This window comes from Hemicordylus capensis, chromosome 2 (genome assembly GCF_027244095.1).
Source record: "Hemicordylus capensis ecotype Gifberg chromosome 2, rHemCap1.1.pri, whole genome shotgun sequence".
Lineage (NCBI taxonomy): Eukaryota > Metazoa > Chordata > Lepidosauria > Squamata > Cordylidae > Hemicordylus > Hemicordylus capensis.
The window spans coordinates 185131631-185148257 of NC_069658.1; the positions used below are offsets into that span (position 1 = coordinate 185131631).

General features: G+C 49.5%; 1 protein-coding gene across 1 annotated transcript in view; it reads left to right on the forward strand.

The window, feature by feature from the left end:
• ABCD1 (ATP binding cassette subfamily D member 1) overlaps positions 1-16172 on the forward strand; it is a 35025-nt gene extending 18853 nt beyond the window's left edge. The window contains exons 4-10 of the mRNA XM_053293490.1: positions 1679-1847; positions 5231-5325; positions 7857-8002; positions 9485-9630; positions 9913-9997; positions 10623-10748; positions 12081-16172. Of these exons, the coding sequence (XP_053149465.1) occupies positions 1679-1847; positions 5231-5325; positions 7857-8002; positions 9485-9630; positions 9913-9997; positions 10623-10748; positions 12081-12285 (972 nt within the window). The 3' untranslated portion in view covers positions 12286-16172. The remainder of the gene's footprint in view (positions 1-1678; positions 1848-5230; positions 5326-7856; positions 8003-9484; positions 9631-9912; positions 9998-10622; positions 10749-12080) is intronic.
• The last annotated feature ends 455 nt before the right edge of the window (positions 16173-16627 follow it).

The window sequence follows — 16627 nt, forward strand, 5'->3', positions numbered from 1 at the left end:
CCTCCTACCCAGCTGACACTTAACAGACGTTCACTGCCCGAGCTTCCAACCTTGTTTTTTATTCACAGCTGAGCAGAAAACGAGAGCCTGCACAGCTCCCGAACTAGGGTAGGATGCTTTTCCCACCCTTTTAATTATCATATGAACTGTGTTATAATCTCCCTCCCTGTGTCCAATCACAATTTCTAAGGGCACATCCACATTGCTGATTGTAACCCTGATTTTAACCTGTTTGGGATGGTTTCCTCCTAGAATGTTGAGAATTGTAATTCTATCCAGGAATTCTTGCCCATGGGATTCCTAGCCCTTTCATTGAACAATGGTGCTCAGGCTTCCTCAGTTGGGAATCTCACTTAAATATTTGATACTCATTTACGTATGCATTAAGACATGCCCTGACTAATAAGCACTCTCTTAATGATGTCATCCATGTTCCATACGCGGAGAGACATTTTCAACGGCTGCTCACAGGAGCTCTCTAGGAAAAACTGCCCTTGGAAACTCACTCCTTTTGGAATCTTGCAAAAGCCAAACCTTTTTAGCTGTTCAACAGTGAGGCTGTTCTCATGCGCAGCGTGGCCTAACCCAGGCTAGAGAATCAGACCCAATCCTGGCAGGGCAGCACCACCTAGCCCAGCTTCGAAAATAAAAGACAGAACTGCCCCAATTGTATAGCACAGATTCCCCAATAGTTACATCAGGGCAGCTCTTTTCTCTCTCTCTCTCTCTCTCTCACACACACGTTTTAGCTGATGTTTTAAATGGAATTTATTGATTGTTTTAACTTTAAATTATATACATGTTTTAAATGTGTCAGTGTTTTGGTTTGGTTTGTTGTTATAAACCACCTAGAGACTTTGGTAGTGGGCGGTATATACATGTGTTAAAAAAGCAAACAAATAAATACATGTGCATACACCCATACATACACTCCTATATGATTAGGGTGACACCAGTTACACCCATTTCTACTTTGAAGCTCTCTAGCCTCATTATAAATGTATTGATTGCACATAAATGAGTTCTATTTTTCTGTTTAATTGTGAACTAATTATGAACTAGAAGTTTTGTAATTATTTTTGGTTATTTATTTGTTTGTTACATTTATATCCTGCTCTTCCTCCAAGGAGCTCAGAGCAGTCTACATGGTTATTTTTATCCTCACAACAACCCTGTGAGGTAGGTTAGGCTGAGAGATACATGACTGGCTCAGAGTCACCCAGTGAGTTTCATGGTTGAATGAGGATTTGAACTTGGGTCTTCCCGGTCCTAGTCCAACACTCTAACCACTACGCTATACTGGTTAAATACAAAGTGGTATGAAAGGTATGGAGGTGTCCTGAGTGGTATAGATCATAGTTAGAGACCATGTGGGATGGGCTCCTCTTAAAGGCCATGAACATTGGAGCCTTTTGCAGATACTGCCTATGTTTTTCCAGACATGTCTCCAGTCCAGTAGCATGAGGGCTAGAGACTTGCTTTTCAAAAATGTAATTGAACTATCTTCAGAATCTGAGCTAGGTAACAGATTCTGTGCCAGTAATACCAGATTTCATGTAAAGTTTGACATGAATGGAAGCAGCCCAGAGTATCCCCACCAAGGCCAAAGGCTGGATTAGATTACCTCTGGGTTTCCCTTTCAGGTGTACGATATGCTGATTGCTCCTTCCTAATTCAGGTGACTGAGCTGGCAGGGTATACTGCTCGTGTATACGAGATGTTCCATGTGTTTGAAGATGTGAAGCGCTGCAGCTTCCGACGTCCTGGAGAGCTCGAGGAGGGGCAGGCTCGAGCCGGGACGGTGATGAGGCATGGTGTGCGTGTTGAAGGGCCACTCCAGATACAAGGTAATGCCCTCCATGTGGATTAGAGAACAACTCCAGAATGTATCGGGTATCGGCCTCTGCTTGCTCCTTGTTGCTTGCTTACTGACAGTTGTGCCCTGCTCAGTAAAGAGAGCATGTGCCTGTGGTGGAATCCGATGTTGGCCCCTGCAATCCAACCCAAACGCCTACCTTATGTGCACTTGGGAATAAGTCCCACTTAATGCAATGGGACTTCTTCTGAATAAACGTAAATAGGGTCAGGCTGAAGGAATCCAGAGGCAGCTGCCAGAGCCTGCGTATGGGGCCCTGTGGATGTGGAACAACATATTCTTCCCACCTTGATTGGTGCCCAGCCCAGCCTCCTGATCACCTTGATTGGTCAGCCCTAGATGTTCCATTGGCAACTTGGACTTAGTTCTTACTGAGGTGGTCAATCTGCATCTGGAATGTATCACTTCAGATGGCAGGAGGAGGTTAACATAATTCAAGCCCCCCCCCTCCCCTCTATTCAAAAAACATCCCCTGTAGATACAGGGAAGGTGTCTTTTTTCATTGTTCATTGTTTTATCAATATGTAGAGGAATTACTCCCTCTAAGTTACTTCCACATGCTCTCTTGTTTTGTATATTTCAAAAACCTTTAATAAACAAAATGTTCTTTAAAACAAACCAACCAGCATGTGAGGAAGGCAGGCTAGGACAGACTCCCTTCTTCCTGTCATGGTAGTTTGCTTTATGGTGAGATTGCCCCCACCCCCACCCACTTTTGTCTGGAGGAGCATTCCTTCATGTGATTCCCCCACCAATGGGAACTCGGAAATGCCTTGTGTTCTTCTGGCCAGACCTGGCTGACCTTCCCTTTATCTCCATGCCCTGTGTAATGCGTAAAGGCCACGCACACAGATTTCAGCTACAGATCAGGAAAGGCAGAGTGCGCTTAATGGATGTTTAAGCAGTATCTGTTTATATTATGGATTAAAGAAATTAATTCAGTTAAAAATTAAAGCCACTAATTAACAGTGACAAACCATGAGTAATCAAACATACAAACAAGCCCAGCCCCAAACCAATTTTGATCATTGGGCAATGGTATCATTTAGATAGCTAATACCTATTGCTATTAGATGCCGCTCCATGTCCTGAGTCCTGTTTGTCTTTCTGATGTCCTGTCCGTCTGCTTTCTCTCTCTCTCTCTCTCTCTCTGGTTTCTCTGCAGCTGCTGCTTCTTCAGTTGTCATCGGCCAACTTGTCTTTCCCCTAACATTCTGTGCTCCTCTCTTTGTTCACCTTGCATTTCATGAGGGTGCTGTAAGAGGAGGCATGGCACCTGCTTTTTGCTCCTGCTGTTGGTTGCTTCCCTGAGCTTGTGCTTCTAGACTGCAGTCACTGCCTGTCATGTTGGTCAGTGGGTTAGATGTGTAGCCTGTCATTCCACGCCCTACCTCCCCACCAAAAAATGGCTGGAGGTGACTGACAAAGCTAAATAGGCAGGCATCTGGCTCAGCAAGGCCAGGGCTGCTGTGTGTATTCTTTGCTGAGAATAAAATTCTGCATAACATTCAGTGGAAATCTGTTAACTGAATTCTGTATATGTTATGCAAATTACACACATTTAAAGGTAAAGAGTGCCATTGAGTCAGTGTCGACTCCTGGCGCCCACAGAGCCCTGTGTTTGTCTTTGGTAGAATACAGGAGGAATACAGGGTTTACGACTGCCATCTCCTCCTGCGCAGTATGAGACGATGCCTTTCAGCATCTTCCATTATCGCTGCTGCCCAATATAGGTGTTTCTCATAGTCTGGGAAAACACACCAGTGGGGATCCGAACTGGCAACCTCTGGCTTGCTAGTCAAGTCATTTCCCTGCTGCGCCATTAGGTGGCTGGTCTTAGACACATTTGCAGGATATATTTTTATCATTTCTTCTGCTTCTGCTCGTCATGCAGAGGGGCAAGGAGTTATCCAGGGCCCCGAACCCCACCCTCTGGCCCCTGAGAATCTTATTCAGCAGCTCCTCGGAGACAGCAGGCATGCCACCCACACACTTCCAAGCCTTTCTTCATATATTTAGCAATACTTGTTATGTTTTGTCACGTTATCCTTGGGTGGCTGTGCATTTGGCTCAGTTCAGACACCATTAGTCCCTGGCGTCTCCAGATAGGGATAGGAAACCTGAAACCTTAGAGAGCTGCTGCCAGTCAGTGTGGACAACACTGAGCTAGATAGACCAGTGATCTGACTTGGGATAAGGCCGCTTCCGATATTCCTATCACACCAAACCGCCGTATGCGTTAACCATAGTTTGGAATCCTTCTGAGTGAACAAAAGGCAACATGTTTTAGCCATGGTTTCATCCGCTTGATCCTCTCAGCACTCCTCTTCATATGTGCATTGCTGTCTCCATGGTGCAGCAGCTTCCAGACGTGGGGCAGTGGCTGTAACTGTGGTTTGTTGGTCCAGACATTGCACTAAACCAGGGGTTCCCAATCTGTGGTACTCCAGCTGTTGTTGAACTACAACTCCCATCATCCCCAGTTACAATATATTGTCACTGGCGATGATGGCAGTTGTAGTTCAGCAACATCTGGAGTACTACAGGTTGGGAACCGCTGCATTAAACCATGATTAGCACAAACCATGGTTTTCAAACCATAAGGCAGGCATCTCCAAACTGCGGCCCTCCAGATGTTGCTGAACTACAACTCCCAGCATACCCAGCCACAAAAAATTGTGTCTAGGGATGCTGGGAGTTGTAGTTCAGCAACATCTGGAGGGCCGCAGTTTGGGGATGCCTGGCATAAGGTCTGATTCCACTTTGCTGACCAATTGCAAACCATGTTGTTGTTTTTAATTCAGACATCAGGTCAAATCATAGTTAAGCTTCTTTAACCATGGTTTGGCATGATGTCTGAATTGAGCCTTAGAAGGAAAGAAGAAGGCTGTCCTCACGATCGTCAATAGGGTAGGACAAGCTTCCTACCCAGCTGTATGCACTCATGATTTTCTGTCGTTTTAGCAAAAACTTAGGTAGGCAAGGAGTAGAGTGATGGTTCGTGAGATGGGAGATGGGTTGGACGGTTTTTCCTCCTACCTCTTTAAAGTGCTGGATACAAATGCTGCATAGGGTGATGCCATCCCGCTCAGCTCCTATTTCACAGACAATCACTCCCCACTGCTCCTACCTAGATTGTTGCTAGCACTTGACTGAAAATTGGGAGTGCACACAGCTCCTGAAGCTGCTTAGGATGCTTATTCTACCCCTTTAATGATCATGTGAACAGCCTTAAGAACTGAGAGAAGAGGGTGCTGACCCCTTCTGACTAAGCGTGTGGACGTCTGGAGCGCTGACTTTCGTCATGGATGTCTCTTCCTCCCTGCCCCTCACTCTACCCCTTCCTGCTTGCAGGTCGTGTGATAGATATTGACAATGGAATTATCTGTGAGAACATCCCCATCATTACACCCACCGGGGATGTAGTGGTCACCAGCCTCAATATCCGGGTAAGCAATTTGAGCAGTGGGAAGTAGGGAGGTGGGCAGTAGGGAGTGCTTGGCTGGGGGAGCAATCATACTTGCATTTTAAAAGGGGGAAATGCATTAATTTCCTGTTAATGAACCTGTTAATGAAATGGTTCCAGGGTGCTGGCCAAACACTCCAGCTGGGCTTTTGGACTAATGTGGGGAATCAATGTGACCATATGGAATAGTTCATTACAGTGTCAATTTGTGCAAAGTTTTGGTCTGGAAATGATAAGAAGATAGAAATACGGTACAATCAGATTTATTTAGGGATAACTGGGGTACAGGAAAATAAAAAGATGCATTAGGCAGGGTGAGGAGGCAATGAAATGTTAACTAACAGTCTTAACTAAGTCTCACATAGAGGCATTTTAGCTTAAGGTCCAAATTGTCAATCAAATCAGTTTAAGGCTTTACTTGAGAAAAGACCCAGATGTAAACTTAAAGAGGAAAGAGAAAGGAGTGAGGAGATTTGGAAGGGATAGGCAGTTAGTATTACCGGTCCTGATCCATTGGTGCATTGGATGCATTTGCAGGTTGGATGCGCAGGTAGATTTCCTTGCAGGATCAAAGTAGAAAGGCAGGAAAAAGAAGAGTCAAGTGGTGCAGCGTGGCCACTTGCAAACTAGGGAACCAGGATAGCGTTTGGTCCCTGGCAGGGGCATAGCTAGGAGAGAAGAGGCCTGTGGTCACCCCTCTCTCCAGCGGCTCCTCGGAGTGAGGGAGATAATGAAGAAGATAGGGAGGGGTGGAACTGGGGGGCCCTCAGGAGCTCAGGGGCCCAGGTTCTTTGAACCCATTCACTCAATTATAGCTACACCCCTGGTTCCAGGATAGGACCACGGGGTGTTCTGTTCTCCTTCTCAGTGGTGTTTTCCCTTTTTCTTCGTCTTCTGTTTTTCCTCCTGACCATGTGCTTGGGTCAGGAGTACAAACAGGCAAAACCATGCCCTGGGGCAATGCAAAGGTCAGGCGCCCTGACTGCAGAGGCTGAAACTCATGTGTAATAAAGAAGTTCATGTTTGCATGAGCCACTCAAGTGGGTGTGGTCTTTAAAAACAAAAGATGGAATGGCTGGTCAAGAGGTGTGCATGGAGTACTGAATGGGTGAACTCAAAAGCTTTATCTGAGACTAGGATTTCTTTTCCTGGGAGAGAGTGAGGTTTTCTTTTCCTGTTAAGGATCTAACCTCTAGGTCCTTGCCAGCTCATTAAGGTTGCGATAGGAGGCTGTGGCTGTGCCATGCTTATCTGGGTTGTTGTAGGAGCGATTAGTGAGGCTAATCCCATTGCGGAGGGAGTTAGCTGTTTCTCTTGTGAAAGTCTCTTTCTGGTTTCTAGCTTGCTCCTTTTTGCAAGACAGGTCATGGGAGTCTCCCTACAGTCCTTTGGTATTCTGACCTTGAGCAGTGTTGCCCCATATTTGCTTGTGACCAGATTGCATAGTTTGCCAAATATGGGCATGTGCAGAGTTCACGATCCCGTGAGCTCAGGTATCCAAGATGGAGATTGCAAGCCTGTGACTCCAAATCACAGAGAGGGGTGCCGTTTGCAGCCCCCAAATAAGCTGTTTTGGTTGTAACAGCTCAAAACTGCCTGGAATTAATGCCTTCTGACCTTGAAGCACTTCCCCACAGCTGCAGAAATGTGGGGGAAAGGTCATGGTTACTTTGGTCCAGTAGGGTTGCCAACTTTTGAGCAACCTTTAGCTAAGGTTTTAACAGTGGCCAGCTGTTCAGGAGTCAGCACGTGGTAATGCTCTTTTCCATGCCATGAAAAGCTTCCCCTGCAGATTTCTGAAGATCAGACTGTGATTAAAAGCAGATGAGTAAGCCAGGTCCTGTTTCTCTGTGTGTTCTGGTCAGTAGGCAACCCTGTCAATCAGGGATGTGCTCTCTCTGCACATGCTCTGTTCTTTATTACTACTTCAGTACATATATCCTAGGGCTGGCCCTGAATTGAGTTGCTGGGGCTGAGTCCTGATGGATCCTTGCCCAGATTGAGTGGAAAGGTGGAAGGGAAGCAGTGGAAAATGCCGCATTGGGATTGCTTCACCAGTTGGCCTTCAGACATCAGGAGATCTAGAGTAACAAAACTGGGCTGAGGAGGAGGGTAGGATCAGGAATCCTGACTCTGCATGTTGCAAGGTCAGGTGGGAGGGACAGGAGGCTGATAAGTCCTTGATCGCTGCCTCCTGGCCATGCTCTTTTTGCAAAACTGTACAAAAAGCTGGAAATCCAGCACCAAGATAGGGACAGGCTGGGAGAGATACATCAAGCTGACATGGCTTAGAGGTACCAAATGGGTAAACCCATCTGGCAGGTTGCCCAAGGGACTGGCAGGTCATGGATATAACCTCCTATCATACGTTCTCAGGAGGGGTGGGAGGCAGGGATCTCGATAAAAGGGAGGGAATGGGAGCTGTCAAGATAAAAAAGATTGTGCCGTCAGGGAAGATTGGGGGTGGGGGGAGGAGACCAGTCGTTCATATTGATCTCTGCTGCCCCCTTGCAGGTAGAAGAGGGCATGCACCTGCTGATCACAGGGCCGAATGGCTGCGGGAAGAGCTCGCTGTTCCGGATCCTGGGGGGACTCTGGCCAACATATGAAGGCATCCTTTACAAACCACCCCCTCACCGTATGTTCTACATCCCCCAGAGGTACGCGGGGCCAGGGTTTGGGTGCTTGTGGGGAAAGGGAAGGGGAAGAGGAGGTGGCGTGATGGAGCAAAAAAAAAAAAAAGTTGCATGGCTGGGACCCCTGGAGTCTGTTCCCAGTGCTGCATGGGAAGTGGGCTAGCACCATGGAAACTGTAGATATCCAGGTGTCTGTATTGTAGCCTCCATTAAGGTTTTGATCTTTTTAAAAAAACCAACCCCTTTTAATTAGTTTCTTTTTTAATGCACAATTGAAACGTCCAAATTGACATACAATAATCAGTTCCCAACATGATGTCTGTTATACTCCTCTTTCTTTATTGAGAGCTTAAATATCTATGCATTAATCAACTGACTGTCACTCTATCAGTTTTTTTTTAAGTATTGCATGCTACACCAGCTCTCTTGCTCCGGCTCTCTCAGACAAGATCAAAAGAGCAAAACTTAAACTTAGGATTTGATCTTTTGATCTTGTCTGAGAGAGCTGGTGTAGCACAGTGACTAAGATGCCAAACCAGGAATCTCATCTCTGCTGTAAACTTGCTCGCTGACCTTTGGTAAGCTCCTGTTCTTTCGGCTGCAACCTTCCACATATACAATATCGAGATAATCATGCAGGCCCACCTTAAAGAGCTCTTGCAAGCATTCCTGAGATAATGTACATGAAAGTGCTTGGGTTTTCTAAAGCAGGGATCTTGAACTGGGGTACTCGAACCCCTGGGCATACTCTGAGGCCTCATATGGGGTACATGGTGTGCACAGAATCCTCCTGCCTCATTTAATTCACTTGCATGCTCTACTGTTGACACCCTCTCCAGGAGAGGGGAGGAGGAGTGCCAGGCAGCATCCCTCCCTTTTCCTCTCCATAAGACTGGCTGTGTGCTCAGGCTCAGCCCACCCCTCCCTCAGCCTGACTGACAAGCTCAGCAGCAAGGGAATACAATACTGGCTGATGCTCAGCATAAGCATCGCCCTTGCCATCAAGCCTGTCAGCCAGCCGGAGGGAGAGGTGGGCTGAGCCTGAGCACCTAGTCAGCATGCGGAAAAGACAACAGGGGTGGGGTCAAGTCACCTTGCTGTGGAGACCTAGTCATGAGGCTCTGAGGACAGCAGGAGGAGGAAGGAAGCCACAGTGTAGAGTTAGGGGGGTTAAGGTGGGTGTGTGTGTGTGTGTGTGTGTGTGTGTGTGTGTGTGTGTGTGTGTGTGTGTGTGTGTGTTGGGGTTGTCGGATTCCAGGGCAGATTCACTTAGCTTGTATTTTACTTCCCAACAGTTTGGGCAATATTTACTGTTGGCGGGGTCACAATTATTGGCTGCTTATGTGGAACATCTGAGCTGAAGCTTTGAGATAGAAGGGTACGCTTGTTAAAAACAGGCTGCAATCCTCTGCTCTATCCCTTGCTCTAAATCCCCTGCTCAAACCCCTGCTCTAAAGTGTTACAGAACTGCCAAGAAATGCTTGTTTACTTGGCATCTCACTGTAGGCCATATATGTCCGTGGGAACCCTGCGAGACCAGGTGATCTACCCAGACACGGCAGAGGACATGGCACAGAAGGGACAGATGGACGCTGACCTGGAGCGAATCCTGGACATTGTTAACCTCAATTACATTGTGCAGCGTGAGGGAGGTGAGTACAGCTGGAGGAAGCTGGATGACCCCTGGAGAAAGAAGGTGGCATCAAGAGAGGAGAGCTGGAACAGTGATCTTCCTCTCCACACTATTCAAAAACGTCAATCTGAGGAGGAAAGAAGGGGAGGGAAATGATCATTTTGCTCCCTTGGCTTTGGTTGTATTTAGACAGCCAAGTATTTTCTCCTATAAGCAAAGAATTGCAAGGGACCAGCTATATTATCCACACTGGATGACAAATGAAACCTCTTTTTTTTTTTTCTGCCATGGATGGGGGCAGGTTGGGAAGCATTCAGTGACTGGAAGGATGTGCTCTCTGGTGGCGAAAAGCAAAGGATGGGGATGGCCCGGATGTTCTACCACAGGTTAGTACCTAGGCCTGTAATAAGGGGGGCTGATCATCTTCCCTCTGTCTCATTTCCTCTTGCACCTTCTGCGCACTACTTGAGTCACAAACCCCATGGCTGGGAAGCAGGACCGTTCTGGGTTTGGTGCCTCCCACCTGTCCCACAGTGGGAAAGCAGCGGAACCATAACGGGGCCCTGGGGAATTTGGTGGGATCAGCGGACCACAGAAGATGTGGGTAAGGAGACATTGTCAAGATCACAGCTGAACGTGGAGGTACAGACTGGGTCAGGAGTGGGGAAGAAAAGGCCGTGGAGCAGCAGCACATCTTAGGGGTGGGAGAGGAGAGTGTTGTGTACACACTGGACTTACCAAGCAGACTTCAGAACATCAGAAGATCCCTGCTGGATCAGACTAAAGGCCCATCAAGTTCAACCTCCTGCTTCCCACAATGGCCAACCAGATATTTCTGGGAAGCCCACAAGTTGGACAGGAGGGTAATGACTCTCACCCACTTTTCCTCCCCTACTACTGGTATTCCGGGGTGTACTGGCTCCGTACCTGGAAGTAGCATGTAGCCATCATAGGCTATATGCCATCACTGCCGCCTCGCTTTCTCATTGGGGCCTTTGCTCATCTTCCCAGACCAAAGTATGCTCTCCTGGATGAATGCACCAGCGCAGTCAGTATTGATGTTGAAGGCAAGATCTTCCAGGCAGCAAAGGATGCTGGGATAGCTTTGCTCTCAATCACCCACCGGCCTTCGCTATGGTATGTCCCCTGCTCTCCTGCTACAAACTTTGGTGTGGCATGTTATATCAGCAGCCTTATATGTCAGCTTCCCTGCCCACTGGTCCTCTCACTCTCAGTGGGGCCTAATATCGCAGCAGCTCTGCAATATTAGGTACACTCAGGCCACTCACTGGGCCACTCACTAGTCAGAAACAGTGATGTGCCTTGGACACAGTCTCGCTCTACATTTGTTTTCGTCCTCTCGCTTGCCATCGCCTTGTGGAATCAGCCATGCCACTGGTCCACGCACAGATCCCTTGAGAGGGCAGGGAAGGCTGGGAGAACCCCTGGGGTCTGCCTCCTCAGAGATCCAGTCATATGTTCCTCCATGGCAAATCTGTCGTTAAGGAGTGGTCTCTGTGTTCCTGATTCTCCAGTCAACAGCTGCAGTGGGCTGCCACTCCTTTCCTCACCCTTGCAGGGGACTGGGAACGGAAAGAGAAATAAGGAGCTGGTTGAGCACTAGATGGGGGGGGGATAACTTCTCGAGGGCCTGCCTACATTGCTACTGCCACTCCTATGCCCCTGTCTGCACACATGCACATACCCTGTGTTGTGTCCCCCTTCCTAGCCAGGCAACCTTTGTAAAAACAGCAGCCACCAGTTGTGAAACTGGAAGTTTGCAGAAACTGCAGCTCCCTCTGTGACCAGTAGAGGCTGCTGTAGAACTGATCTCCTGTCTGGTTCCCCTGTGCTGGAGCAGGGGCAGCAAAGGACTTTTTTCTGGGACCTCCTAGAATAATCCCCTAATGACATGCAGGAGGATGGGACAGAAGTCCTGTGCCTGCAGTAAATGAAGCCTTATGGCAAGAGAGGATGCACCTGCCGAGATCTCCCTTCCTGTGCAGGCTGTGAAGGGGGCAGGCGGCTGGTTCTGTATGGCACTGGCAGCCCTCAGGCCTGCCCACAGTCCAAACCTCATCCTCCCACCCCCGGAGCCTTCCTTTCCTTCCTCGATCTCTCCCTGTTTCCGTCGCCCCCTCCAATGCCTGGCTGCTCTCCCAAGCAGGGAGTCACGTCCCCAGCAGGAAGCCGTGTGGGCGGGGGGTGGGGGTGGGGGCATCTCGGTCTCATCCCTGGAGACTGAGAGCCGCTTTGTTCCTGACTCCCCCAGAGACAACTCAGTGGAAAGGTCCCTCCCCAGGAACAGACAGGGATTCCAACCCCACCCACGCACAGGGTGCCCGCTGGACCCAGAGGAATGAGGAGCAGCGGCAGAGCTGGAGGCAGGGAAGGCCAAGCTGGAGACGGCAGGCCAAGAGGGAAGCGTTGCCTAGAGCAGCACCTAATGGCCTTTCCTCTCCCTTTCAGGAAGTACCACACCCATCTCCTCCAGTTTGATGGGGAGGGGGGCTGGCGTTTTGAGAAGCTGGACCCTGCAGCCCGTCTCTCCCTGAGGGAGGAGAAGCAGCGCCTGGAGCAGCAGCTGGCGGGCGTCCCTGAAATGCAGCAGCGTCTCAGTGAACTCTGTCAAATCCTGGCCGAAGACACAACTTCTGCCGTGGGGCAGGACTGAGCTGCAGGTGCCCTTCAATATCCCCTCTCCCCTGGCTCAGCCAAATGCTTCAGAAGAGGGATTCAGGCTGCTATGCCCTCCCCTCAGGAGCGGCACAGGCGGGCCAGGTGCCTGTCCTGGCTCATGAAGGAAGAGTCCCATTTCCCCTGCTGGGGCGTTCCTGGTTTCTGGCGCCCATTGGCTGTGCACTTTGTAACCTCCTTGCACCGACCTGCTTTCGTTGAGGCTGGAGGTAGGGAAGGGGGTCATCTCATACTTCCCCAGCATCTGCCCTTCCCAGTGGAAGATCACCTTCCATACACACAGTGCCTGAATATCCCAGGATCGAAACACCAAAGCTCTTCACTGGAGTCCGTGTGTGTGTGTGTGACTTGTTCTGCCCCACTGCCAGTTGCTGTATCCGCTGGTGTTCCGGAGGGAAGACGCTCCCAGCAAGCCACTGCCACTGACTCAGAGGCCCAGGAGGCTTTGGAAGGACCAGTCGCAGCCTTCCTTCACAAAACAGCCGCACGGAGGTTGATATGAATCAAAGCCACGAATGTAGCTCTTGCGACTCTCTCCCCTGCTCGCCTCTTTTCGCAACACCTGAGCCACAGCCATTGGCTGCGCCACACAGCACCGAAACCCTGGCAGCCTGGGACCTCATTTGAGGAAGGCCTGCCTCCTTCTCTGAGCAGCACTTTGGTGACAGCAGAGGGGACAGAAATTAAGAAATCCACCTCATCCTAGGCTGGTGGTCTTCCGTTTTGCTCCCGGGGACCTCGGTGTTCCTCAGAGGCTCCTCGATAAGCAGACGAGTAATGGAGGAGAAGCTGCCCAAAAGGCACCACGGCCATCTTGACCCATCTTCCGCTGCACCGCACAGTTGCTTTGGAGTGTTGGACACATTCTAGGCACCCTCTGCTGAGGCAATAGCTCAGCTCAACAACAGGCCTGTACAGACTGACTGTGTATCCTAAGAGGCATCCCCAAATCATCGGCAATGTACGGGGATCCTGCTGCTGACGCTCAGTGGCTACTTGACAGATCAGCTGATGTGGACAAGGTCCTCTGAGGGTAGGAAGTCTTGACAATCATTGCTCTAGGCTAACTGGGGGCCTTTTTGTATGGCCACAGTGCTGCTTAGAACTAACAATCATTCCTGAGGCCTTGCCCACAAGGCTTCTGCTATTAGATAATGTCTTCACCTTTGGGGGGAAATGCCCCTTGGTTTTTTGGGGCTGGCATTCCCAGTGAAGTCAGTGATCGTTGCCAAAACAGTAGAATTGAGGGTGACCAAAAGGGCACAGCAGAGTACTGTGAATTATTTTCTTACAAGACATTTTATTGGACCCCACAACCACCGCACAGCAGGGCTCATTTTCTCTGAAGCATGAGGACGTGTGAGACTGCTCCCTGAGTGGCTTTCCCCATTCAGTTCAATCCCCTGACAGAAGCAAGGTACATCACTGTATTTCTGTATGTAGAAGCTGGGGCCCCAGCCACCAAGTTTGCATTGTTTTAACTTCCTAGTCCATCTCAGCATTGGAAGAATTGAAACAACTCGGGTCTCAGTGACACCTTGCGTCTCTTCACCTCTTGCAGCTGTGCATGACGTGACGGAGGCAGGGGCCAGGCAGGCAGACGGCCAGCCAAGTGTGAGCTTTTGCAAAGTCTGCCGTGGGTACTTGCACATGGGAGCGTGTGAAGCCTTTGTGTCTCGGGGCCCTGCCCTGTAGGCTGTGGTCACAGGCCGTACAGGGCCTGGTGAGCATCTCGAAGCCGCCCTCCAAGCGCCTGCCTCCTCTCCCCGCTTTGCCTGTGCAATGACTGTCATGACTTCCTCTGCAGCTTGTGGCGACTGCTGGTGCCGCAGTCCCTGCTATTGGGGTACTCTGCATCAGTGGTGATGCACCGTTGGAGGTGGCCCGGGGGCAAGATTCGAAGGGCAGCCCCTCACTTGCCGCTCAACCCCTTTGGCTCGCTGCTTGCCCTGCCCCCTTGGCTCACCCCCCACCTTGCTTTGCTCGTCCACCACCACCTCCCACCCAGTCCCTGGCCATGCTTGCCCCAAGTGCCAGCAAGAACAGGCCTCTTTAAAGGGGCTGCCTCTTCTCGCTGGGATTAGCTCTGCTAATGGAGTTCGGACACGCAGAGTCCAGTTGCATGGTGGGGGTGGTTGCAGTGAGCACCCTAGGGGAGTGGGGCGGCCCTTGGGTGACTGTGGTCCAGGTGCATTGCACACCCTCAAACAATGGTGGCTATGCCACTCCTCATAGACCCACATATGCACACAAAGACTATCGAGCGGACTGGAAGATCCAGGACTGGAAGCCAATAGCCAGTTCAATGGGAGGAGTTCTGTTAAGGCCACTGCACTCAAATTATGAAGGAAAGGTAAAGGCGGCCCTTAATGAAATCCACACGTCCCACTTCCTGACTTCCCCCAGTTTTGCCAAATCATGTCATAGCTTTCTGAAAACAGGAGCTAAAGGGGCCATAGGCTCCCTCTGCTCCCTGTCATTTGAGCCATCAGTCAGACCCATGGACATTTAAGAAGCACAGGGCCATGTCTCCAGCCAATCTGGGCCGGGGCAGATGGTTTCAGTCCCACCTCCCCACCACAGTGTCCTTGACTGCCACACTTTGGCTGGATCAACACATGCAGGAGGATGAGGGGCTAGAATCCTGAGGCAGTGGAAGGAAGAGGCTCTACTGCTTCAGGATACAGGGACGGGCAGAGGCGAGTTTGCCACATTTTGTTAACAGTCTCCTGTTTAAACAGTAAAAACGTAAATTCCCTGCAACTTTAAAAACAAAAACAAAAGGCACAGGGCTCAATTGTCCTGATAGTTTTCTTCCTCTGTCTTCTATCCATGCACATTCAAAAACAGTGTTCTCCACCTGCATTCTGAAATACGGTAGTACATTCCCAACTCTGCCGCATTCTGCTGCGTGTATAGATCTGGCCTTGGGGTTCTCTCCCCCTTGTCTTTGAGGAAGGAGAAGCAAATCATACCCTCATTCTTGCTCCTTCCCTGCAGATATTGAAACGACCATCTGATTGCTCACAGCTGCTTTTCGTCCCCTCCTGCCCTTAGTCAACCCTCAGCCGCCATGCGCAGCTCCTTGAATCAGCCACCATTGTCCAGGGGAGCAGAGGTGACTTGTGTGTGTCCTCCACTCCTTCAGCCCCCCCCCCCTTGTTTCTTTCTTGATCAGACCTGATAGGCCTTGCTACTGCATCCAGACAAGTTGAGTCAAGCCATTATATGCAGGCACACCATAGACCTGCTAGGACAAAAACCTTTGTTCTGCCCATTCCAGAGCAGTTTCCAAACTCTACATACATTAAAGCAGTGGGGACTTCTGAAGGAGGTCCAGGATTCAGGCAGAACGGTGAGCAGAGGGTTCCACTTTTTCCGTCTCCCCACTCTTAACTTTTATTCTAAAAGTTGCTAATTTATTTAATTGTGGTGTGTCTATGTCACTGTGTTTTAGAAGGTATTTTCAAACCCCTCTTCTGAATTTTATTTTTGGATGTATTTTGAGCCTGCCATCCAGTTTATGCCCTTCCTAGGATGAAAATCCAACACGCCAACCACACCATTCTATTGCTCCTGGGGTAGGGAGGGGAGCAGGGAGAAGAGACAGAGAGTGTGCCATAGAGGCTGAGCGTGTTGTGTGTCAAAATTAAGATTCTCACAGTGGAATCAGGCTGTTCCCATCTGCCGGCTCTGATGTCAGAATTTTCCAAACTATGCAACAAAGACTTTCTTTCTCTGCTGTTTTATACGTGCGAAACTGCCACCCAACCCCCCCTTCCCCTATCCTCACAGTGCCTTTTATGCTGGTAAAAGCCAGGTTGATTTGGATTATGATAATAAAAATATATTATGGATCAGAAACAGCTTGTTGGTGTGATTTTGAATTCAGCGGCGGGTCCATTGCTATTGTGCTTGGCATGAGGCACACAGGAGCTGTCCGAGAGCGGGCAGGGTTGCCTCCATGATTGGTAACACCTATCAGTGGGCTCCCTTCCATGCCAAGAGACCAAGGGGGAGGCACAACACAGTGAAATGTTTTGACATGTCCCTCTTTCATCACCAGAAACTGGGGGCAGGTTGTCCTCATCTTTGCACTGGACTCCGGGAGGTCGGAACAGAGAGACTTGCGCTACTTCTGATTTTCCTGGGAACCAGTCAGTGCAAAGTGAAAATGGCAGCGCCAAAGTCTGGTGGGGTTTCAACTTAAGCATAGGAAGCTGCCTTACATAGCCATTGGTCCATCTAGCTTAGTATTGTCTACACTGACTGGCAGCAGCTCTCCAGAGTTGCAGGCAGGGATGGGATCATTTCTAGAC